Here is a 25,102-nt window from a genome sequence, read left to right as displayed (position 1 = left end):
CAAGAGAGTGTTAATAATTTGGTAGAATTTTTTAAAGAGACACGATGGTCAAAGAAAAAGAACGGGTTTGTAGCCAACATGAGTGAAGAGCTGTATGTGAGTATCCAGTAAAATTATTTAAAACTTCATATTTCTGTTGTAATTAACATAACATCTACATTTGTGTTGTAAAACTTCATATCTAAAACTGTTGTAAATTATTTATACCTACAATATGGTTATTAAAATTACTTGTTACACGTAGTAAGTAAAATATTTAAAATTGAAATATTTTCATGTTGAAAGGAAAAAATGGTGGAAAAGCTGAATGAAATACAATCGGAAGAGCGCACTAAAGAGGCAGCGGCTACAGTATTTAGGGAGGTCCTAAGGAGAAGATGAGGATATGAGAGGGGTTTGGGGGAGAAGGTAATGCCCGTAATACATGGAATAGCCCAAACTAATGACAATGGAGGTGTATTGAGCGAGGATGCACAGTATTGGAAGGCGCAGTTTGAGGGATTAAAGGTAAATGTTCAGGAGATTTTAGTAAAGCAAGCGGAGTTTGATAAATTTATGACATACACTCAATCATAGCAGCTGTCACAAGGGGAGTCTCCGAGGAAGACTCCAAGGGCTGTGTAAGTTAGTTTTGAGGTAGATTTTTTGGGACTTTTGGACTATTTTGAGAGGCAACGGGACATGGTAACGTACATACAATGACGTTGGTTGACAACAATGAGATATTTTGTGAGTGTCTTTCTGGAGTTATCATGGATGGGTGTTTGCCAAGAGAGGTGGATGTATTTCTGTTTGGGCAACAAAGATGGGGTTTTATAAGTATTGCTTTTAGCCTGGCTTTATGGGTAGTAACGAACTCCCTCCTGTCTATATAGACATAAGGGACTTTGGGTTGATAAGTTGATGGTACTGAAGAGTTAGATACGTGCGACATCGTCGATACATGTGGGGGTAACAACCCTTTCAAACAGGTATTTATCAAAAACTACTAGCATCTAATTTGGTACTACCTTCTCAGCATTAATTTAGGAGCATTTAAATGGTTGTTTCGTTCAAGAGGATAAATTATGTTATATAATCCATTGAACTATGGGGTTAGTTGATCTTTGTAATAATATTAGTTATGAAGTAATTTTAGTTAATACATACACTTATGATCGGAATTGGTAGTTCTGAATGGCATGTGTAAATTTAGACGGTAGACAATAAAAAATATGTTGTGATGGTATTATTTTTAAATAATTCAATCATATATGGACTGAGGATGCAGTTTGGAGGGACTTAATAACACAATTAACCAATTCTTTCTAAGTGGTATGAGCAGGGTAAACTCACTTGTGATGGTCTAGGTTCCCCACATAAAATCTGTTCACCTCAGGTTCATGTTTAGTTAAAAAGCAATGTACTTGATGGATGTAGTTTGTTGTAAATTGATATTACTTGAAATATTTAACCAGCACTGAGATTAAATTTGGATGCGGGAAAAACTGTTGGGCAAGATGAGGGCTGATGGGTGATTGGTGAAAACTATAATAGATAGGAGCACTTCTGGTTCTGGGGCGAAGGGATCCTGATGGTTCCATGACAGAAAAGACTCAAATGTTGTCTGCTAGGCTACACTATTTGCATATATATACATATTATAGTTGCCTTGTATTAAATGTCCAAAAATTATTGCCTCATATGTGCTTGAAGAGTAAGAAGTTGCTAATTTAGGTATATATGTTGTTTCCTTCTTGCTATTATATGTAATAGAGTGATTGGTAAATCAATGGTAGTGGATGAAGACGAATCAAATCTATGGTACGTTAAAACTATGATAGCTTTTAGTGCATTTGAACTGGTTGGAATATAAATGATACTATTGTAATTAGTTGGAATATGCGTATTTCTGTTTGAGACCATGAATAGGTTGGAAAACATGTTAATCACGTTTTAAGTTGCAGCTTTAAGTAGCTAGGTAGCTATTTTTACCATTTGAGGTTTATGTATGATTTGATTTGAGATCCAGAAGTTTATTTATATTTAGGCCATGGCTCATCACCTAATTCTAACCCAAAAATTTATATTGCATACTATTATTTAGTTATATATAAGTGGGAAAATATTTGACTATTTGTCTTACACAAATTGATATTGATGATCATGATCAATTTGATAAAACATTTTACTCTAGTTTAGGTAAAATTCTATAAACCATTTTACTAATCTAGAACATCAACACCAGGAACTAGATGGGTTTCACAAAAAGTCGGGGTTAGCAAGTATTATATTTGTAACCTGCCATTAAATCAGTCGTGACCAAATTATTCACTTTTTCTACGAATGTCATGCTATTGGCAAGCAACCGCTACTTTTGTCTAGTGAATATACCGACATTTGTGATCAGAATAATTAGATGAATGCAAAATCATTCATGGTGGAAAATACAGTTTTTTTTAAAATCATTATTGACGTAAAAACTATATTGTTTGCGACCTCTATATCCCCGTTTGTTGCAAATTTCTTTATTATTTGCAACTAAGAAACAAATATATTGGCAGCGAATATATTGACATTTGTGACCAGAATCAGATGAATGCAAAACCATTCACGGCGAAAAAATACAGTTGCAATAAAATCATTATGGACGTAAAAATATATTGCTATTTGCTACCACTATATCATAGTTTGCTACAAATTTGTTTCCCATTTCCAATCAAAAAGCTAGTTATTTGCAGGGAATATGTCGAAATTTGTGACCAGAATTAGGTGAATGCAAAACTTTTCACGACCGAAAAATACAGTAGAAATAAAATCATTATCAACGTAAAAAATTATATTGCTATTTGCGACCTCTATGTCCCCCTTTGCTGCGAATTTGTTTCCTATTTGCAACCAAGAAGCTAGTTATTTGCTGCGAATTTGTTTCATATTTGCAACCGAGAAGCTAGTTATTTGCAGCGAATATCTCAACATTTGTGACCAGAATGATATGAATGTAAAACATTTCACGACGGAAAAATATAGTAGCAATAGAATCATTATCGACGTAAAAAATATATTGACATTTGCGACCTCTATATTCTCTTTTGCAGCCAATTTGTTGACATCTATGACAAAGATTAGATGAATGCAAAATTATTCGTGATGGAAAAATACAGTTGCGAATATTTCAACAAATTGGCATTTGTGACCCATATATTGTTTTTGCTACGAATTTCTTTGCTATTTGCAACCAAGAAGGTTGGTTGTTTGCCGCGAATTTAATGATATTTGCGACTAAAATTAGATAAGTACAAGAACATTCACAGCGGGAAAATTGGATTGCAAAAAAATGTTATTGCAGTAAAAACTATTGCCGTAAATGACCATTGCGTCGATCTATAGAGAATGGGACGGAAATAGCATAAGGATCCATCCTCTTATTGGCAACAAAGAGGGAGACACTATAAATAGATTTTTTACGACACTAATAAATTTTTTACGGCGACGAAAATGGATGTTACTGAAGCAATATACAGACAAAAAATGTTTTTTTGCGTCTATGCTGGATGACTTATTAGGGCGATCAAAATTGACAAAAATAATACTATATTTGCGATGCTTCATGCATGCGCTGTATAAAGTCTTTTGAGACGGAGTACTACCGACCATGTAGCAACGAAACACAGTGGGCAACAATAATTATTAACGGCGAAATTTGTTGTATTAGCTGAGACTAAAAATGCCGCAAAAAGACATAAATGTTGTAGTGAGAGTTCTAAATAGACTCAATATTATTTAGAGATAAATCAATAATTATTTTACATTCATCTAACAATTTCAAATATAATGATAAGATAAGTTTTATCATTCAGTCGTCTAATCCTGGCCAATTTTTGCATTTACAACATGGAAAAATCTTTTTTTTTTTATACATTGGCTCTGACTTTTTTTTTTTTAAATGAGTATGCAAAACTTGCATATCCTAAGACTATATGTTAGTATTACTCTTATAAATAATAATAAATTATTTTAGTCTATTTATAAATAAAATAATAAAATAGAGAATAGTTTAGTTCCAAAACATACAAGACAAAAAACAAAATCATTTCCAAAGCCCTCGATACAAAGGCTCATGTAAATAAAATATTTAGACAGCTCACGCCCATGCAAGACTAGTAATATCATTCAAAAGATTTCCTGGAAGGAAAATTCTTATTGCAGTCCACAGATGTGGATTGTATTGTAGGCCTAAATGAAACGACAATGTTTCATTAATAAATGAAACATTGCGTTTCACCCCAACGTCCTCCCCTCACCCTATCTCAAAAGTCCCCATCGCATCCCCTCACCCAATCCTTCTCTTTGAAAGCAGAAAGCATACCTAGAGGACTCTGATTTTCTTGTCTGTTTTGCTTTAGGTTGAAAATAATGGCGTTGTAGTAATTTTTTACTGCAAAATGGGGACAGTTGAGTCATTTTACACATTGGGACTGCAATACAATCCTCTTGAGAGGACTATATATAGCACCGCTCTTTTGAAAAAAATTAATGTTATGTATAATTATTTTTGAATATTTTTTACGTATTTTATTGATGTGATTGATTATATTAATTTTTTTTAAGAATAATACTACACACAGTCACTTTTATGTATTGTCTGAGCACTCCACTAATATGATTGATTACATTAATTTTTTTAAGAATAATACTACATACAGTCACTTTTACGTATTGTCTGTACATTTCATTGATGTGATTAGCTGCATAAATTTTTTTAATACATAATCAATTACATCAATACAGTAGGCAAAACACTTCGTGACAAGACTATAACTACGCCGATTATTTTTTATTTACTTTCCCGGAGTCATGGATGTGCTACATATCCTTCAATTCGGCTATGATATGCTCGCACGCGTGACTTCTGACCAGCAAAAACGGTGCAATAAGCGTACGTACGTACCATCGATACCTTAGTCGACGCGAGTTTGGATCTGCATTAATGTGTAGCCACAGTAAAGCTTCGCATACCAATTAATACTAATTAGATAAACGGAAATAGTAATTTGAAGCAAATAATTATAAGTCTCCTTCGATGGCCTTTGTAGCTACAGACCTTTGTACCAATCAAGATTGTTAATCCAATGTGGTTCTTATGATTAGCTATGGACGTAGCTGTTCTAGATTGGTAATAATACACGGAAGGATAAGGCAAAGTACTTCCAAATAATGAAGAACGTACCTGCTCAACAACTTCCGGGTACAGGCCTTGCAAATGGGTTGTGACCAGAACCGAATGCTTTAACGTGGTCTTTGAGCGATCTCTTGTGCCTGAAGTCAGAACCGCAAATGCAAAGCCAGCGCTTGCCGCAATTCTTCTCGTGCGTTCGCCAGTCACCTTTGACTGCCAAGAGCTTCCCGCACTTTCGACACGCGAAGGGCTTCGTCCCGTGCTTCCTCTTGTAATGGTTTTGCAAAGTTCGGAAATCTTTTAGAGGCTTTCCGCTCGGGTGCCTTATGTTGTTCTTGCACCCTTCGGCGTAACAATAGCATGGAATGCCTAATATCGGTTTGGGTTGGGTTCCCTTAAGCGACTCCGGGCCCCTTCGATATTGTGAACCGTGCGCCCACAAATGCATCTGCCATGGAGATTTTTGCATGAAAAATGTCCCTATATTATTTCATTTGTTATGGTATAAATTGTAAAAAGAATGCAGAATGAAAGCAATTAGTAATTGCACCTGAAGATTGTTGTAGCGGTTGAAGGTTTTGAAGCAGATGTGGCATGAGAAATGAGTGAAGCCAGTGTTTATTTCTTCGGGAGTGGGTATCAAATAATTACTAGCTGCTATATTTGCATTGCATATTATATCTGGATTAATTGAGCCACTTGAACAATTAGGAAGGCCAATGTTTAAGGCCACGGTGACATCCTCTTTACCTTTAGTACTGCATGCTCTCGGGTTTTCATCTCCTACTGTCATCACTGGTGGGGTATGAAGATCAGTATAGTACTGGTGCACGCTTGGAAAAAGATTGAGGGGCTCAGTATCAGCATGATCTGGATCAGAGGTAGCTAACAGACGAAAGCTAAATGAAATTTCAAACGGTTTCATGGTATACGAACTAGCGCGCAATACTAGCATTACCTCACCTGTGATCGAGTACTACTTCATGATATTTCAAACGGAAAGTGGTTTTTATTATAATGAGATGGCAGAGTTGGTTGAGGCCGGAAGATATTATGATTTAAGGTCAAGCTGGCGAGAGAGAGAGGATGGCTGGAGGATATTGCAGTTGAAGGAAAAGAGCCTTTTGCTGCGGGCGTCATAATCCTCAGCTGTGAGTACTGTTTGTCAACTTTTCGATTTAAAGGAAAATAGTTAATTCCTCTGGCCCATGGCTTCTGAATTTAGCAAGATTGGCGCTGCAGAGGGTTGAAAATCTATGGAAACGTATTATATATTCAGTCTGGTTAATAGCCTTTAACTTCCAACAAGTCAACACCAGCATTTACATCGTTCTACGTAGAGCGAGAGAGAGAGAGATGAATTGCGTGGGTAAAAGATTATATTCTGTTTGTGACGTGCACGTGGACGTTTCATTATTAAGCATCGCTTCCGTACGTTTAATTCTCACATTTATATTCCCCGCATGCAGTTTATTCCCACGTGGCATTTTCTCGTCTTAAGAGAGGAAATTACGTACGACAGTGTACAAGGTGGATGTGGGTTAGCGTGTAGGACAATGTTAGAGAAAAAAAAATATAATTCGCTTATTATTCCATAATATAGTATTAAATGATAGGTTAATGAGAAAAATATAATAAATCATTTTTAATTATTTAATGACATATTATATGATAATGAGAATTAGAATAATGATTATATTTTTTAAACATACTTAACCATTAAGACAAAATAAAAATAAATAAATTTACTAATAGTAACTTTTTTAATTATTAAAAAAATTAAAAATTAAAGTATATAAGTGGGCACGGGAGCTAGTCATACTAGCAATATTTTCCTTACATGTATATCAACTTGAGCAGGTGATTATAACTCTTGACAACATTTTACATTGATCATTGCCGTGGTACTTGGTCGTTTTAATGATATTTAAAATCGCAATTCACTTCATCAACATCCTATGTGAATGCAGTGCAGTACTCTTACCATTAGACTTTAATGATAATCTATATATAAGTAGTCTGTACATGTATTAAGATCGCCCAGGCTAGGAACCCTCTACCCTATAGTATATCAAAAATTTTGGTCCACAGGTTTATCTGCACTCCCTTGGGCCTTTACCCTATCTAAATACTCAGATCTTCGAAATATAAGGCCCGGAATCCCAACAAATGGGCCCGATTTCTTTTGTACGTATACGATCCAAATTCATGATCTCCTCCCTAGTAGGCTAGTCCCTCCCCTACCGCACTTACGCTTCCATGAAAAAATATACTTTCTCGTGTTAAAATATAGTTCTACAATATTTATCGTTGTCTGCAAAGATTTTTTTGGATAATATTAAATATTTAATAATTGTGGACTCTTCTGAACACTTGGATTCTTAAAGTATTTTAAAACTCAAAGTTTTGTAAATATTAGTAAAATTATTTGAGTTAAAATACTTTCTTGAACTTTGATAAATGGAAAAAAAAACCTTATGAAAATATTATATAGTTAAAAAATTGTTTGACATAATTTTTTAATATTATTTTTATTTTGAAGTTTATAAAAATTATAATAATTAAATAATAATTATATGAAAAGGTTAAAAAATAAAAATTAAAAAATATTTTGTATTTGAATGATGTTTGAAAAGTAAATTGTGATAAGTTTAGAAAAGTTCTCATCTCATCTTATTATCCAAATATAATAGTGGAGATTTAAGCCTTTAAAAAGATCTTGATCTATTACCATTTTTATTTTTTTAATCAAAAGTTGAAAGTAGCTAGAATGCATTGGACTCAGTTGACGGTCCTAAACTGGAACCTGTCTCTAGTTGACTAGAACAATCTAAAATTCTAAGGATCTAGCTAGAAGACATGCATTACGAATTGGACCCCAATAATTAAGGAGTCATGCTACACAACCCTCCAACCCCCCAACACTCCACTTATTTTTTAATTTTTATTATTTTATTTATTATTTATTATTTAATATATAAATAATAAATAAAATAATTAAATTAATTTAAAAAAAATAAATTCAAAAAAAAATATTAAAAAAATATTAAAAAATAAAAAAGAGGTGGGATGTTGGGGGTTGAGAAGATTTATTCATAATTAAGATAGTTGAAATTAGAAAATCAATCAGTTTTATGCTACGTACGTATCTGGCCTCGAGATCGAATAGACATCATGAGGAATCATGGATTTTGATTCAGCCACGCAGGACAACAAATCATGTTGGGCTCTGTGTTGCACTGCCAAGTCACAATTAGCTAAGCATGCACGAGAGTTCTTTTTATTATTTTGTTTTTGTTTTAATTTAAAAGTAATCGAACTGCACAATCATTTACTTAAATCATGTATGCATTTCTAGACTTAAACCATGCATATATGCATATGATCATCCATGTATCATGTCTTGTTGAGCTGATATATCTAAAAACAAGATAAATTTCTAAGGTTGGCCGGCATGATGTTTAATTAAAATCCAAATTTTGGTAGTCGAGTCCATCTTTGCCAGCCATTGCCGATCCAGAAGATCATCGAAGTCTCTCTCGAAGCATTAGTGATGCCACAGCTAATTTTTACCAAAGAATCGTGTAAATTGTGGAGAATTTCAGAAATAAAAAGAGATGATAGCTAGCCATTAAACTTGTCAATATCATACAATTGAAACTTGTGGCCAAACCATGTGTATATATTGTTGATGAATGACTAAAGCGCTTTAGTTATTTGGACTTTCTGAAGGAACGACTTGCGCTTCCGTTTCTGTGGAAACAATTCGCTGTTGCGTCTGTGAATCTGCAGCTACCAAAGAAAATATTAACACTGCCTCCTTAGTTTTTTCTCTTGAAAATTTCTCCTCAACCCCCGCCATAATATACCAAGAACTCAAGGGAATCTTTGATCTCCCATTATATCTACCATATATATACCTCTTTTAAAATATATATATATATTTCCATTCTCAAATCATCCTCCTAACCTATACATATCAAGATTTTTTTATGTATCTATTTTAGGTAAATTTCATATCATTTGATATCTGATCAATCTACAGCCGTTTCTAATGTTAGGAATATTATAGAATATATTCCATGCACAGAATGATCTAATTAACAAATTGCAGTATACTGTACATGTGGGATTCTTTTCGACGACAACAAAGAGGACAATTTCTAGAATCAACCGTCATCTTAATTTCATACTGAAACCACGTGGAGTCACTGTTAATTTACAGAATTATAATTACGCTCGTCTCTTATGACTAGCTACTTTCTATATATTATACAGTGACACGTGACAAGCTGCTAGGGCCGTTCACAGCCTAATTATTAAACCTCGTGTTTGTATTTTATCGTAAAGAAAATTCTATTACGTAAAATGTTTTTAATTATACGTTCATAACTTGCATAAGTCTTCTGCATCAGCCATTATAAAAAACTACTGATATTTTGACTCACGACTTAAACTTAGCCTAAGTTAAATATGTGCTTACACACGACTTATAATTATTTGCAGCAATACTCTTTTATCTTATCTCGTTTCGTAAGAGAATTTGTATATAAAAGTAATTAATATATGTATTGTAAAAGAAAGATGTTGATTAAGCAATGGTTGATATAAGTTTAGGACATACAAGTCTCGTATATTTAAAAAAAATAAATGAAAGCGACCAAAAACTCTAGTTGCATGAGACTTGTACGACCTAGCCTGGCAGAAATCATTTTTCGACGTTGAACATGAACTATGAGAAAGAATGGAGAAAAGAAAGAGTGTTACCGGTAGAAGCGTACGGAACAGGATGTCTAGTGGGTGGTTGAAGTGGTGGAGAAGGATAGGTAGGGAGTAGGGATCCGGGTGAGCGTTGGCCCCGGGTTACTGTAGAAGATGTTCTCCTGATTGGGGATTCGGATGACGAGAAACCATAGTAATAGGGAGAAGATGTGCCGTACAAATTCTGGTAGTATTGTGGCTGTTGGAGTTGTGTGTTATATAGAGCCTGTCCATGATTAATACCACGCACCAATATTGTGTTACACAATTATTATCATCTACCATGCTGTATTATTGTCATTCATAAGCTACGATCGAGAGAGAGAGAGAGAGAGAGAGAGACTAACTTGGTGGTAGCCATAACCAGTCGCGTAGGTTGGATACCTGCAAGATCGAGAAGTTGCATTCATGAGCTCTAATGATTATATACAGCAAACTGTTACTCTTTTTTTTTCTTGTTCTAAGCGGGAGAAAAGGAAAACTCATGTTGTACTAGCTTTAGCTTGTCTGTTGCAAAAATGATAAAGCAACAACTTAGCACGGATAGAGCAGAAATGATAAAACAAAATTATAACTTTTACAAATAGATTACGTAAACCTACGTATTAAAAAATCTTTGTGAGACTTTTTAAATTTATTATATAATAAAAATAATTTTATAATCTGACGTATCATCAAATCATGTCAGTTTATAATTTCGTTTTATGTAATTCTTTTGTGATTAAAATATTTTCTTAAAATATTTTGTTTGTAATGACACAATGTAGCATGCTTGTACCAATGCTAGTTACCACTAAGGGACAAGCATGTAATTAGAAATAATATTTATAGTCGTGAATGTGCAAACAACATGTAATTATTTTAAAAAAAATGAATAAATATAAAACTTACATGAAAAGAAATTCTTTTTTTAATAGTAGACCTATCTCTCTTTAAAAACGACTACACAGCGCTTGTGCACTCCACAACTGTACGTAACATTATTCTATATTAAAATTGACTTAGCATATATCTATTTTTCATTTTTTATTTTTTCTTTTTCATCCAGGCCGTGTCAATGCTTGATCAAGAGCCAATTGATGATTATTAATTTAAATTTTTTAAGTTTATTTTTTAAAATTAAATCATGTTGTAAAGTAAAAAATTTTAAATTATTATTTAACAAGAAATACTATATTTAACCAAAATTTTAAAGCCCGCGCACATGAGGACATTTCTTAACGACACAAATTAAACATTCTAATCACAAGTAGTACTAGCACCCGAGATCAATGAGAAACTGATAAATAACAAAAGGTTGTTTTCTCGATAATTCAGGATACTTTTCCACCGCTAACAGCCTAACATCTATGTATATATACACGTGTGTGTGTGTGTGTGTGTGTGTGAGTACATGTATGTATGATTATTTGATCTAATTAAGGTGAGGGCACACGTTTGAGTGGGTCGCCCCGTCCATTGCAGCTGCCCCTTGCACGTTAGATTTATGCACATCTGCCGAGGAATCGACAATGTAGACCCTCCCTCATACCAAATCATACACTCTCTCCTTTTTCTTTACCAACTGGTCATATATATACACAAAGTGATAGACTGGCCATATGGGGACCATTTATATATAATATATAAATATATATATATATATATTACGGCAGAAGTAAAGAGACATTAAGCAGCTTACCCAAAATTCGGATAAATGACAGGAAGAGGAGGCGGCGGAGGTAAGGCAGCCGGGATTCCGCTATACGGTAGTGCACCATATGGCTCTGGTGGCTGTGGTGCACGTCCTTGGTAAGAACTACTTCCTTGATTTCTTCCTGTATTAACAACAAATTAATTTCTTTTAATTGTTGTGTGCGTAGTTTTCACTTTTCATCGTGACTAGCAATATTACTGTATGTAATAAAAAGGAGAAACGGCTTATAAATTATAATTAATTGTGCAATTAAGCTACAAAATGCATGGACCTCGGGGCGGTGAAGGTCGGGGTCGTCCAAACGAAGCGATATTACAGTTGGCTCTCCGCCCATCGATCACAGGGTTTGGTTCAGCACAAGCCCTCCTCGCCGATTCCGGGTCGCGAAAAGTCACCTGATAATTATTTTAAACAAATTTTTTTTAAAAAGAAAAAAAGAAAAGAAAAGGAGAGAGAACTTTATAACGCCCGATATCATGTAGAATTACCGGCGTAAGGACAGGAAATGGGAAAAGTACTTACGAATCCGTATCCCTTAGATTTTCCTGTACTCTTATCGGTGATTATCACAGCTTCGAGAATCTCCCCAAACCGCTCGAAATATCTGCGCATTTCTTCGGTCGGTGTTTCCCACGCAAGGCCTCCGACAAACACTTTGGTAAACGTGGTGTCTCCGAACTGTGATCGGTATTGTGGGGAAGCCATATTGGCATCTAAATCATCAAAACCAATGACGAATGGCTGGTATCCCTCGTTGTGCATGAACGCTCCGGCATATCACTTTATGGCTAGCCCTCAGGCTTGGTACAAGAGATAGCGGACTAGGCTAGCTATACCTTAATCTGTGTCGAAATCATTTTCTTTGCTAGCTTTGAGCTCTATATATGCCTCCAACTCCATTCGCCCTCTTTCAGATCAGTGAAAAAATTATTGAAAGGGGTCAGAGAGACAGAGCGAGAGGTGGATATAGTTTATGATGTTATTGTTGTTGCTGTCATTATTTGATGAGTTGTTTGGAACATCAAGTGTGAGAGGAAGGAAAGAAAAAGTGGAGAGAGAGAAAGATTCGACAGCTGCAAACGATAATTTGCGGTATAGAAGGGGAAGAGGCGGGGGTTGGCTTTGCAGAACCGAATGACAGCTGCATGACTAATGAACTTTGGAGTCTGCCCCTCTGTCTCTGAATTATTATACCCTACCACCCTCCAGTCAATTACCCTTATCTCCCATATTTTCTCTAGTTATTTACTTTATTTTTGTTCGTCTCCATGGCTGTTTTTGGGTTTGCTCTCTCTCTCTCTCTCTCTCTCTAAATGTTATTAATTTCATTTCAAATATACAAGTGACCTTTTAATTAGGACAGCTGATTGGTTGCTAGGTTTGTGAATGTGCGCCCATATTTGTGCTCATGATGGGGTCAGCGACACGTTAAAGATGGACTTCGTCTCATTATTAGATGGCCCCTCGTTTCCTATTTAAGTTTTTTGATATCCATCTATTTTGTAGCTTTTTTTTTTTGTTATATCACTATATATTGAATTTAAATTAGACTTCAACTGATCTCATAACCATATAATTATATGGTTTATATATGTATAATGATGAAAGGTATATATGTATACAAAATATGCGTGAAAGAATAATAATAATAACTATTATTATTTATATATTATGACTTCTATTGGAAGTACCAAAGTTTTGAATATTGTATTTATAACCGTTTCGATTAAGGTACTAGAATGAAATATTTCGGTATTAGTACATTTTCGGAATTATTTATATATGAATAAATTAATTATATATGTATAAATTATATTTTTAAATAACATCAATGCAAATCTTAAAAATTTAAAACACAGATAAGAATATTCAATTGTGTGAATTTGAGTGAAAATTAAGAAAAAATTAGAATTTTACATTAATTACAAAAATACCACAACCAGTCGGTATCAACCTAAACGTATTGAATTGGCTGATACACTAAAAACCGGTTGGTATTGATCGAAACACACCGATATAACCAATATTTGACCCAGTATGAAACACGTACATCTCCCGTGCTGGGTACTATTCTGACATAATAAATTCCAACAGTACCAACCGATACGATATGATATTCAAAACATTAGGAAGTACCTATGATTTAACAATTATAATGAGCAACTATCAATAAAGATAATTTTTTAAAAATTCAAAATTTTGGAAAAAGAACTTTGATTTCTATTGATAGTTCTTAAGATTCTCACGATGGAATTTGAGTTTTTAAACACAATAATTGTACCTATGAAGTGAGTCCTAAAGTATTCCATAAATATTATATAACCCACTTAATTTCTACTTGAAGACGTCATGAAGTTTAGGAAAGAAATGGAGGGATCCGTTGTTAAATATGACAGTCAAAACGACCGGGATGCCAAATCTCATTTTTCAATTATTTTCTAAATTATTTTCTACGATGGAATAGTTTTGTAATAATTATGCAGAAAGCATTCCACGTGTACTTGATAAGATTTTCAAAAAATCAATTTTAGGTTAGAAGAAAATGTCTCAATTGCTAGCTAGGCCTAAAGATCTTAGTGAAATTATCAAAGATTAATTTTTTATTTTGGTGATCCTGTTCTTAATTTCAACCCATCCTACAACTTGGGAATTAGAGTGCGCGATACATTTAAGGATTTCGGATGATTTTATTATCTAACGTTGATTTTACGGAAAAGAAAATTTATGTATGCATGCCATGGGAAGCAGAGAATTGGTCTTAATTTATACTTAAAACAGGTCTATTCAGAACTGTAAGGGTTTGGAAAACATGCAGCTTTATGAGCTGCTTTGCCGTCTCGTCACCACGAGGGCAGGATTGCTGCGTGCAGTACTGGATCGATCAAGACCTCAATCGACGCAGACATATATATAGAAAGAAAATCATCTTGTGCAATGAGATCATGAAGCACGGACAGCAACGATAGATGAAAAAGAAACATCTAAACTATGGATTTGTATATATCCATCTCCGTCGAATCATTCCCTGGTCAATGATCACCTATATAATATATATGCTAATGGAAGACTGTTAATATATATCTTGTCCCGCTATAACACCCTGACAATGACAATCAAAGTCTTCGGGGCTACGACTTTGAACAATTCATTATTCCTGCTTCCTGGAATTGCATCTGTCATCCCATACATATATCGATCTCGTATTTCCTATTTTTCAAAGAGGCTGACAGAATTAAATTATGTATTGAAGTGTCAAATTGACTAATTCTATACCATATAAGACGAACGATATTCATGTATATTTATATATAAATATAACTTTTTGCTGTGATCAGTTGTGACGTAATAAGCACAAGCATATATAGATCAAGAAGAGAAAGAGTCGGTAAGACTTAAAAGAGAAAAGGAGCAGAAGCAGTGATTATAGAGCTTGTTTGCCAGCGTGTGGGACGTGGAGACAGCTAGATGAAGATCATCATGATCTAGTTTTATGAATAAAATCTGTACAAGTTTTTCAACTGGCCGGCATGCAGTAGTCCTCCTTCCCACATGGGTCCTTTCACTCTTTGAAAAATATGAGCTGGATTTCCATCTACTATTTTAATTTACACCAAGAGCTAAAATCCTATATTCAAGTAGAGACCCATGCCACTTGTAGGCTCCAATATCAATCTCCCAAGAACGTCCCAACACCCGCAGGCCTATCGATGGCTATTTAAAGCTGCAGTTTCTGTGCAAAGTAGGAATTGATCAGCAAGTCATTTCCCCAACCCCAACTTGCCTTCATGCTTTGAGCTTTTATAAATGGAAAATATTCTTCCTCAAAGTGCTCCACTTATGGTAGCTAGCCAGCAAAGCTCCATTTCTCTCAACCCCCCAATAAGACTTTTTGTTTGTTGCGTTGGGTGGCTTTCTTTTCATGAAATGATTGACAACCTGAAATGCTGTACCTTTGACAGATCTTCTGCTTCTTTCTTTTTCTACTCTACCGATTACACCTCTTGTTTAGCCTAAACTTATTTATATGCAACTACCCCAAGGGCCAAAACCATACGATTCCCAAAATTAATTAATAAACAGTCTCGGGAGAAATTTTAGGCCCATATATCACTGTAAAAGAAAATTGTGTTCAAGTTATTTTTTGTAAAAATAATTATTTTTTATTAAAATAAATCTGTTTTAATATCAAATAATTATTTTCATTTCATATAATTTGTCACAAATAATCTTTTTTTTTTTTTATAATGTATATACCTCTCCAAGCTATATATATGCATACGAAACATGTTGCTCGAAGACCCAATCTTCCATGTTTAAGTGCATAATCTCCATATCTTATATGCTTAATTGTTTTTTAAAAAAAAAAAAACAAGGAGCTAGTCGTTTAATATTTGATGCTAATTGTCACCGATAAGATTTGAATTGTTCACCCACAGGCTAACTCATGTTTATGGTCTTATAGGTGTGTGGTTTTATTGCACATTTCTCTCTGCCAGATTTTTTTTTTTTTTTTTTTGTTTTCTTTTTGGTTTCTCTTTCTTTAGTCTTTATTTTTATCTTTTTTCCCTTTTATATTTTACCCGGTGGCAATCTGGGAGAAGGGAGGAGGAGGAGGAGGCAGTGAAAATAAAGAACTGGGCCCTATTTGAGAGAGTTTTGACGGGCCATGATAAATGGACTTTAACGCAACTGTGGGCCTTAAAGCCCTTCCATTGTTACTTGACGTAGGGTCGATCAGAAAAGTTAGGGTTTTTAGATGTGAAGTGCATATGCTTTCGTTAACAAAAATGGTACGAGTTTTACTACATATAAGTAAAGTTATGTACTAATCTACGTATCAATACTAATTCTTTTATATTTAAAATTTAAATTAATATTGTTTTCAATAAAATCTACTTTTTGACCAATCATAATAAATTAGTGCACATATTAATGCACAAGTATGCTTGTAATTAGATTTTTTCAAATGCTATATGCTCACCGAGGAATGGATTGGGACCCGATTCAAAGAAAAAAAAAATTAATGATATTGTAAATTTTTTTTTTTAAAATCTAAAAATATAAAAGAATATAAAAAAAAAAAACTTTTATTCTTTCTCGGAATAGAGCTCATACTACATTCTCGATAGATGTAGCACTGCTCTTTCATCAAAGTCAAAGATATTATAAAAATTAATTTATAAGATGATATAATTTTATATCATATATTAGAATTATTTATAATAAGCGTAGCTATGTTAAACAATTCTAAAAATCAATTGATCTAAACTATCTCATCCTGCCCCTACAAAGACTTTTGAGCCAAAATCTGAGCCTTTGTAGCAAAGGCATACTTACTTTATTTTTATTTTTTATTTTTTATTTTCTATTCTGCTTCTTTTAAATGTTTTTTCCTACAAAATATGTTAATAATTTTTTTTGTCTATTTTATAACTTATTTTTTTCTACTGACATTTATGTTTTTAAAAAATGATCGTTGGAGATAAAGAATTGAAAACATGACGAAAATACATAATTCTTGTCTAAAAAATGTTGAAAAGAAATGAGTTTAAAACATAATAAAGAATGATTATTTTAGTAAAATAGAGAAAAAATAGAGAGTATGAGATGTATGAGGTTTTAGAAAAGTGAGTAGTTAAAATATAGAATACATGTTTGACTAAAATTTGGCAAATAATATAGGGAGGCCAATATGAATACTCTGAGGACATGTTTGAGAAGTGAGATGAGAAATAATTTTGTAAATAATAATAGTGAAATAGTTTGTAAATAATATTAAAATTGTTTGAGTTAATGTGTTTTATTAGGTTTTAGAAAATAAGAAATAAAAGGTTGAATAAAATATAATAAAGTCAAAATATTGTTAGAATATAAAATTTTAATATAATTTTTGTTTTGAAATATGAAAAAACAATATAATTTTGTGTTTTTTAGAAGTTTAAGAAATTTGTAATAATTAGGTAATGATTAGATAAAATGTTAAAAATTTGAAATTGAAAAATATTTATATTGAAATGATGTTTGAGAATAAAATTATGAGAAATTTTAAGATAATACGAGATCGTCTCACTTTTCAAACAAGTCTTAATTTGTGTTTAAGTAGTGAAATGATTTTAGATATTTTGTGAATAATAGTAAAAGAGTAATAAAAAAATAAAATATTAAATATTAATAAATAATAATAAAAAGTAGTGATGAAATATTTTCAAAATACTGCATTATTTTGTAGGGACGGTTCAAGAATCAAGATGGCTGAGTTCCAAAAATGGCACAAAACCCGGGCTCTCTCATTTCAGATTGAGTGGGCGGATGACAAGCTTTATAAGACTAGACCCAAAGGGCGGAGACTTTATGGGTTCTTGACAATGGCCCATACGAAAAGAGGTTGCAAGAATTCTATTTTTAGGTGGACCGTGGGATCTGCACGTACGGGAAATTTCGGATTCCCCCGATGAACCAAAACTTCCTCACGCCCTGGACTTCCACCGCATGTGGTCCTATTGTTGGAGAGGGTAGGCTGGTTTAGATGTTGAGGTGATTTTAGATAGTTTGAGTTGATTTGTATATAGTGGTTTGAGTAGATTTATAAATAATAATATTTTGTAAGTTATTGAGATATATTTGAACATAAATAGGTTGAGATATGTGTTTAAATATATGAAATAAATTAAGATGAGTTTAAATTTTTAAGAAAAGTTAAAAAAATAAGAAATTACATCAATAATTAATTTGAAATAGATTGAGGCGGTCCAGGCGGACACTAGCAAAGAAGTGACAAAAACCCAACTTTCTATTAAAGAATATGACTTGCTGGAGACAGAATATGTCATTTTCTTTCATTACTCGGCTTCCTCAACATGATGTGTAATGACCTTAAAAGGTAAATGTACTTTATTAAATCCAGTTCTAAAAGAAGTAATACTAGATATAGTTTTAGGTGCGTAAAGCTCATACATTCCTTTAAAAAAATGAGATCTATTATTAAAAAAAATTCATTGTAAGTCCCAAATTTATTTATTTTTTTATAAAAAAAAGTAGTGTTTTAAAACTTCAAATGACATTTCTCTTTTAAAAAGATTGCACTATCCCAGTGATATTCGTTCATTCAATACATATAATTATTATGAGACGTCTTTTTTTTTCCCTTTAAATTGATTTTCCTCTCTTTGGCATTAATCTTGTTGCACGTGGTTGGTGAAACACATGCATTATTTATTGACTATGTTGCTTTTATGGTTATGAGACATCTCTATTCAAGTTAATTAATAATTTAATGCCTATTCTCTGGACAATGCATTCTTAATTTCTTAGTATTTATAACCTCTAAGATTCCCGTCATTGCAGAGAAATTGACTGAACAGCTCCTAATTACTACCGAACCTCAAATAGATGTGTACATATATAGTTGGCATGTGAGTGAATTCATGTGTTGTAACCACAAATGTCAGAGAATCAGCATTTTAATTACAATGGGTTGATCACGAGACTTTGAATTAGTAATCTGTGTGCATGAAATTTTTGCAGCAATGATATGTGCTTGGAATTATTCAAGGGGATATATGCAAACTACAGATCAAGGTCTTCTTATGTTATCCGAATGAGTAATACTATATACTACACCACTATCTTACTTTCATCCTACTATATATGATGCTCATTTATCACGATTTGATGATAAAGAAGTATGTGATAAATGATCATTCAATGGTGATAAATGTGTCACATCTTACTTAGCGGAATGTAAGTAGGATAGTAGTATGGTGTATGAAATTTTCCTATAGTATTAGAGACAGTAGTATTAAATGAGAAATAAATGTTGTAAAACCCATTTAATATATATATCATACTTAAGTCTTTTAATTTGGATAACATGAATTTGACTCTTTGAGGGAAATTTGTTTGCAAGCTAGTGTGGCAACGTTTTCGGCCGAAAGCTTGCAATAGCTAACACTGTGCGTGCTGCATGCCAGGCCTTACAAGATTTATCTGGAAGTGGATCGAATTTGCATGTGAAGAGTACTAGCTAGGTACCAAATAACTGGACTTCGCATATATAGATAACATGCATTTTGGGATCATACACAGTTCCCATGCCGATAAATCCAAAATTCAATGACCTCCGTTGCCTTCGCTTGCCTCATTATATATGGTTATGGGGCTCTACTCCTGCTATCTACAATTAATATAACTGCCACCGGCCCACCACCCTTATCACGAACATGCTACGTCGCTTTTACCCGTGGATATGGATGCCAAAGATTGGTGGCGTAGTCATGACAAAAGTGTTGACAGAGCATGCATGCATGCTAGCAGCTTCATGATGATCTTGATGATGGCAAGAATTGCAGTGAAAGGTAATATCTGGCTCTCTGCCTATGATTTTTTGCTGATTTTAATGATGTGTTATACCCTTTCAATGGTATGGACCAGGAATGGCGATTGTATTCACCCATACATGTGTTGAGCCAATTATTATAAGCTACTGGCCTCTTTATGTTTTTTTAATCTTTCTATATATATTTACCTAATTTTCTGGTTCTCTTCCCCCCCGCCCCCCGCCCCCCGCCCCCCGGGGGGTATGATCATTTTCGGGGTTGGGTTGTGATTAAGAATATGGTCGGTGCATTATTTATGCATGGGATTGAAAAACTAAAAGACGAGTACTTCTGTTTATTACCTCAGAGCAGGGATTCATATGTAAGAACGGCCTTCGATCAATTCCTCTCATACCTTCACGTGCTACATAGCCATCACTTACCCTAATTTGATTCTTTTAAAAAGCATTTTTCTTTATGTTTCTCATGTCCCTAATAATTGCATTAAAGATGCGGTTGCTTTCGTATACTTCTCATTACTTTATTGAAGGCTAAACCTAGCCAGCTAAAAGCTTTTACAAATCATGGAATCATCGATCATGCATATATATATGCATGCATGAGACCTCATGCAGGTGTAAGCTTATATAAATTTGCTGATGTGGAAAGGCACATGCATGCATGCATCACATATAACTGTCGACCATGCATGATATCAATGCATGCAATTTGGATAGACATGGGGCGCACAGCCTTCTTAATTCCTAAATGATCATCACCAAACATGGAAAAATAATCCAACTACTCTATACGTGCCCCCAGATTGAACACCTCACATGCAATGGTCATGAGCGGGGTCCCGTCGTAGGCCCAGGCCGGCCCTGCGAAACCACTTTTAATTTGGATTTTCTAAAAATTACAAGCGTTTTTATCATCTCCTAAAAAAACATTTTCATAATTTAATTTGTTTCTCCAACTTCAATTTCCTGATTCCGTCACTGCATCGTCATGATCCATCGAATTACGTACCTCTTGTGGGAGTGAGTGGGGGGGACTGGGGCTAATTCCAAGCAACTTGCGGGCTGCGGTGGAAATAGGGGTGCAATTATTGTTGCAAAGAATTAAGTGATTACAGGCATGCATGCAGCTTGCAAATTACCTAATTCGTTTTGGTAAACTTCATGAACAGTGAGATCAGTTATCATACTTTATGATATGTGTGCGTTGCTGCCAAAAACATCATAGTCATGCATGGCTATCAGCCTAATTATGGTTAATTTTCCACAAAGTTTAATTGATTGTGGTCTTGTGGTGGGCCACCCACTAGGTGGGTAGGTGGGCTAGCTAGCTCCTTTTCGCCTGCTACATCAACTCATCTTCGGGATAATGGGTGGCCTTGTGCGTATTTTTCTAACGAAATTGATGGAAAATTATAATGTCTCGGCCGGCCATTTGATGCAGACGATCGACAGCCCTCATGGATGCGAGGCCAAGGGTGTCATCTGTCTTCATATATATCGTTGTTTCCCATTCAAAAGTACTGAGAGTTCATTGGCATGTTAGGCTCGGATTCGACTTTCAGCTTACTATCATCTTGGACTAATGACAGCCGCATATATTAAAGATGGATCCATGTGTCTTCTTTAATCGAAAATGATAGTGTTCTCTCTTATATGCCAAGCTATCTGAAACTGAAAGAATCCGAATTCAATGCGCATAACATAATTTTTAGTAATCATACATGATCTACAAATATCATTTTATAGTCTTAATCCATACAATCATATTTTAAATTGAGAATATTTTTATAAAATGATGTTAATTTTGTTAGTTATTTTATAAAAATTTCTATCATTAAAAAAAATTATGTAAATAATTGTAAAAATAGTTGCATGTGTATCATTTTCCTTTTTTTTTTTTTTCTTTTTTTGTTCTTTCAATATGCATCAGTCCAAGCTATCCTTTTTATGAATTGCTCTGTTGATCACAACGTTTAACATTAATACTGCACTAATTGTCATATATTTCATTAATTTAAAAAAATTTCCACAATTATCCTTTTAGTTTCAGTTTTTCTAATTTTAGTTTTCCTAAGTTTTAGTTCATTTGTCAATTTTTAAATTCTACTGTTAATTATATTTAATTTCGACGTGGCAGCTAAATATATGGGGGGCTTAAGATAGTCATGATCCATGATCAATAAACACAGTATTAATGGCCCCAAAAATAAGGTAGACGAGAAAGGCAAGTTACAACGGTGGTGCTGGGCCTTGGCTTGTCATTTTGTCGACTCCGTCCGCTGCTATTAAGGCGTAAAACGTGCAAATTATTGCGTCGACAGTGGAACACCGTTCGATACATACATATATCTATTTTTTAAAGTCAAAGGCTCAAACACTCGATGCATTGCTAATTTACATGAATACGCATCAACATCATCGCATGAACATGTTTTGACTTCCATAGCTCAATATCCTAAGATCCTTCACCTTCCGTTTATTAATTTCGTACTACTACTACTTTTCGTTGTTTTTCGTGAATCATTAGGACAAAAAAAAAATTCTTGGAGTCAACATTGGATGATCACGATCCACTGAAGTGTTTGGTAATCGTGAGTCTGATAGTGATTGACACTTTCTTAATACATGAATAAAAAACCCACACTTATTTTAGTTTAAAGAACCGAATCCAGACGGGTAGAATAATATTCTATCTGCCTGGATGCAATCCGGACAGATAACCATCCAGATATACACTCCTACTAAAACTTATATTTCCTATGGATCAGGATTGGTAAGTTTAAATTAATAAAATGAGGAATGAAAGTAGGTAGCCATGCACTGACTTCTTTCCTCATAGGGTGCATATTTTCTCCGAAATATCTCCCCAAAAAACAAAAAGCAAAACAGTACGTTTGAATTCGGACTTGGCAAAAGCATTAAAAATGAGTTAATGGCAGAAAAGCAACCCCACCGAAGCAGCTTTTGTAAGTTTACAATGGAAACTAAGGATCATACAGAATGGACTTCAATCAATGTTGAACACTTTCTTCTTTGTAGGGTGGAAAATCTGGTACCCAGGTAATATTGCCGGCTGAAATACTTGGGTGCAAAATTAAAAGTGGGCCCATTTCGGTAATCATGCATTGACAAAAGGTGGGCCCGGAATGATCTGTTCCGGGATAGGGTCGGTCCAGGAATCAACTTTTTTTTTTTTTTTTAGGTCAGGAATCAACTGGGAAAATGAAGGCTTGTCAAATTGCATGGTAAAAAGACTTGTAGAAAATACGATTATGATACCCATTTTCAAGTTTTTAATTAATAACAATATAATCCACAAATGTTCATAAATTAATAATTTTGACATCTGGCTTGTACTCTTCAGCTAGTTGATTCCATAAAAGCATCTTGATCGTTCATCCTGTTTACCGATCATTTACAGTACAACTTCAATGTCGACTAATTCCTTGTTATGTTTTCGGTTTTCATCAACCAACAAGCTTAGACTAAATTTGTTAAATCGATCCGTCCTCTTGCAATTGATATTTGACATTTCTAATTCTCCCACGAAACAACAATATGATATCATCTTTCGTAGTTAGAGGGCCAAGAATCGAAAATTGTGGGTCAGTGTCTTTTCTCTTGATTTAAAAAACGTATCTTGAAAATTACCAAAAATAGCACTCATTAAGTCAACGATCAAAGTCAGCTGTAGAGTGTCAACGGCATGGACAATGCCATCATCTTTATTACATCGGTATAAGTTACTGGGCAACATTACTTTGGTGCATTACAACATGCAAAAACCACAATTTCTTTAGGTTATTTACGGATAAAAAGCTATTTAAATATATGAAAAACTCGATAAATACTCCATATTGTCGATATTATAAGTTTTAATTTGTAAAAAAATGATAATTAAGTTGTTTTTTTAATAGATTTATGGGTCTAATTTATCTCATAAAATTAGTTTAATAAAATAGGATTGTTCATTCTTTATAAACATGTACAAGACCTTATTTACAGGTAACGTAGAATTTATTCCTCAATATCATCCCTCACGTATATGCTAGTATTTTTTCAGATACTTGTCATGAGATAAATAGTGTGGGTCTCCGTTCGTTCTGTGACAGACTATAATATCATAAAAAAATTCATGCACCTAACTCATCTCATAAAATTAATTCAATAAGAGAGAATTTGCTCACTGCTTATAAACATATCCAAAATATTATCTACATGCAATATAAAATTTATTCACCAACAGTTTTATAATTCAAATTCTGTTTATTCACGCAAAAATTGTAAATATTATAAGATAGAGTTAAAAAATGCTCACGGGATTAATAAGGATTAATAAATCAAGAGCCTTATCCGTCGACACTTTGGACCCCATTTTATTTAACTTATGCACCCCGTGACCAAAAAGTTGAAAAATATTAATTTCCTCCTTCCTCTACACATGAATGTGAAAACCACGCCCCGTGAAAACTCGTGCCCTCGAAATTCAATTCAATTCAATTCAAAGTAAAAATTCAAAACCGCGTTTACACCACCCACGATTACAAGCGGACAACGGAGACGGTGGCCAAAACAAAGCTGTAAGTGACTAGGTGACACGCGCACAGATCTCACCGCTCCGCAATATGGCCTACGCGTTTGAAACCTTCGCTCACCGACAGACCTCCAAAACTTGACTTGCAGTACACTCCCGCATGTGACTTCTCTCTCTGCGCGCGCGCGCACACACAAAAAACTGCACTCTGCTACTTCTTTCTTCTTTGATCAATTAAACGCATCATTCTGGAAACATTTATTTAATTCCGCAAAGCCATTGCATTTCCATTAACAATTAATATTCCCTTTCTGATTCTCTGAGCGAGATCATCCATTCGTTCTCACATAGGTTAAAAAGCGGAATCTCAAAACAGTCTGGGAATAGCTTTTCGAGCTCTCTGACAGTGACAAATCTAATTTGCCAGAGCGATTAACGCGTTGTAATTACGGCTGTTGACAATCTGTCTTAATTATGTTCCTTTTTAAACCCCCAAAGTCCTCATCATTTCGTCTCCAGAATGCTCGACACCGGCGACAACGTACACAGCCGATGAACATATCCTTTTTAATTTTTCGTAGAATTTATTTTCAGTGCCGGTAAATTGCATGGAAATAT

General features: G+C 34.1%; 2 protein-coding genes across 4 annotated transcripts; both read right to left on the bottom strand.

Moving 5' to 3' along the window:
* Positions 1 to 4,714: 4,714 nt before the first annotated feature.
* On the bottom strand, positions 4,715 to 6,238 carry LOC122274135 (protein TRANSPARENT TESTA 1). Of its 2 annotated transcripts, XM_043083101.1 has the most exons (3): positions 5,709 to 6,236; positions 5,210 to 5,606; positions 4,715 to 4,961 (listed from the first exon to the last, which is right to left on the bottom strand). In XM_043083101.1, the coding sequence occupies exons 1-2, from the start codon at positions 6,111 to 6,113 to the stop codon at positions 5,214 to 5,216; spliced, it is 798 nt and encodes a 265-aa protein (XP_042939035.1). In that variant the 5' UTR covers positions 6,114 to 6,236; the 3' UTR covers positions 4,715 to 4,961; positions 5,210 to 5,213. The 2 variants fall into 2 exon arrangements, with proteins under 2 accessions (XP_042939035.1, XP_042939036.1); XM_043083102.1 differs by lacking the exon at positions 4,715 to 4,961 and having other exon boundaries at positions 5,027 to 5,606; positions 5,709 to 6,238.
* A 2,524-nt stretch (positions 6,239 to 8,762) lies between these two features.
* On the bottom strand, positions 8,763 to 12,786 carry LOC122318082 (RNA-binding protein 38-like). Of its 2 annotated transcripts, none has more exons than XM_043135214.1 (6): positions 12,138 to 12,786; positions 11,887 to 12,010; positions 11,601 to 11,736; positions 10,267 to 10,303; positions 9,926 to 10,145; positions 8,763 to 8,950 (listed from the first exon to the last, which is right to left on the bottom strand). In XM_043135214.1, exons 1-6 carry the CDS (start codon positions 12,375 to 12,377, stop codon positions 8,868 to 8,870), a joined length of 840 nt encoding a protein of 279 aa, XP_042991148.1. In that variant the 5' UTR covers positions 12,378 to 12,786; the 3' UTR covers positions 8,763 to 8,867. The 2 variants fall into 2 exon arrangements, with proteins under 2 accessions (XP_042991148.1, XP_042991149.1); XM_043135215.1 differs by having other exon boundaries at positions 8,763 to 8,944; positions 12,138 to 12,782.
* Positions 12,787 to 25,102: the final 12,316 nt, after the last annotated feature.

Source organism: Carya illinoinensis, chromosome 8, assembly GCF_018687715.1.
Source record: "Carya illinoinensis cultivar Pawnee chromosome 8, C.illinoinensisPawnee_v1, whole genome shotgun sequence".
Classification (NCBI taxonomy): Eukaryota; Viridiplantae; Streptophyta; class Magnoliopsida; order Fagales; family Juglandaceae; genus Carya; species Carya illinoinensis.
The sequence above is the reverse complement of the archived record's forward strand: the minus strand, read 5'-3'. Positions and strand labels throughout refer to the sequence as shown.

What these genes read in the sequence shown, in the direction of transcription:
- LOC122274135 (XM_043083102.1), bottom strand. Translation starts at nt 6,113, where the DNA reads ATGCTAGTATTGCGCGCTAGTTCGTATACCATGAAACCGTTTGAAATT. An exon ending in ACCGCTACAACAATCTTCAG is followed by an intron (nt 5,607 to 5,708) that starts GTGCAATTACTA and finishes TCTCCATGGCAG; the next exon opens with ATGCATTTGTGGGCGCACGG.
- LOC122318082 (XM_043135214.1), bottom strand. Translation starts at nt 12,377, where the DNA reads ATGCACAACGAGGGATACCAGCCATTCGTCATTGGTTTTGATGATTTA. An exon ending in CCGACCTTCACCGCCCCGAG is followed by an intron (nt 11,737 to 11,886) that starts GTCCATGCATTT and finishes TTGTTAATACAG; the next exon opens with GAAGAAATCAAGGAAGTAGT. An exon ending in CTGGTTATGGCTACCACCAA is followed by an intron (nt 10,146 to 10,266) that starts GTTAGTCTCTCT and finishes AATCATGGACAG; the next exon opens with GCTCTATATAACACACAACT.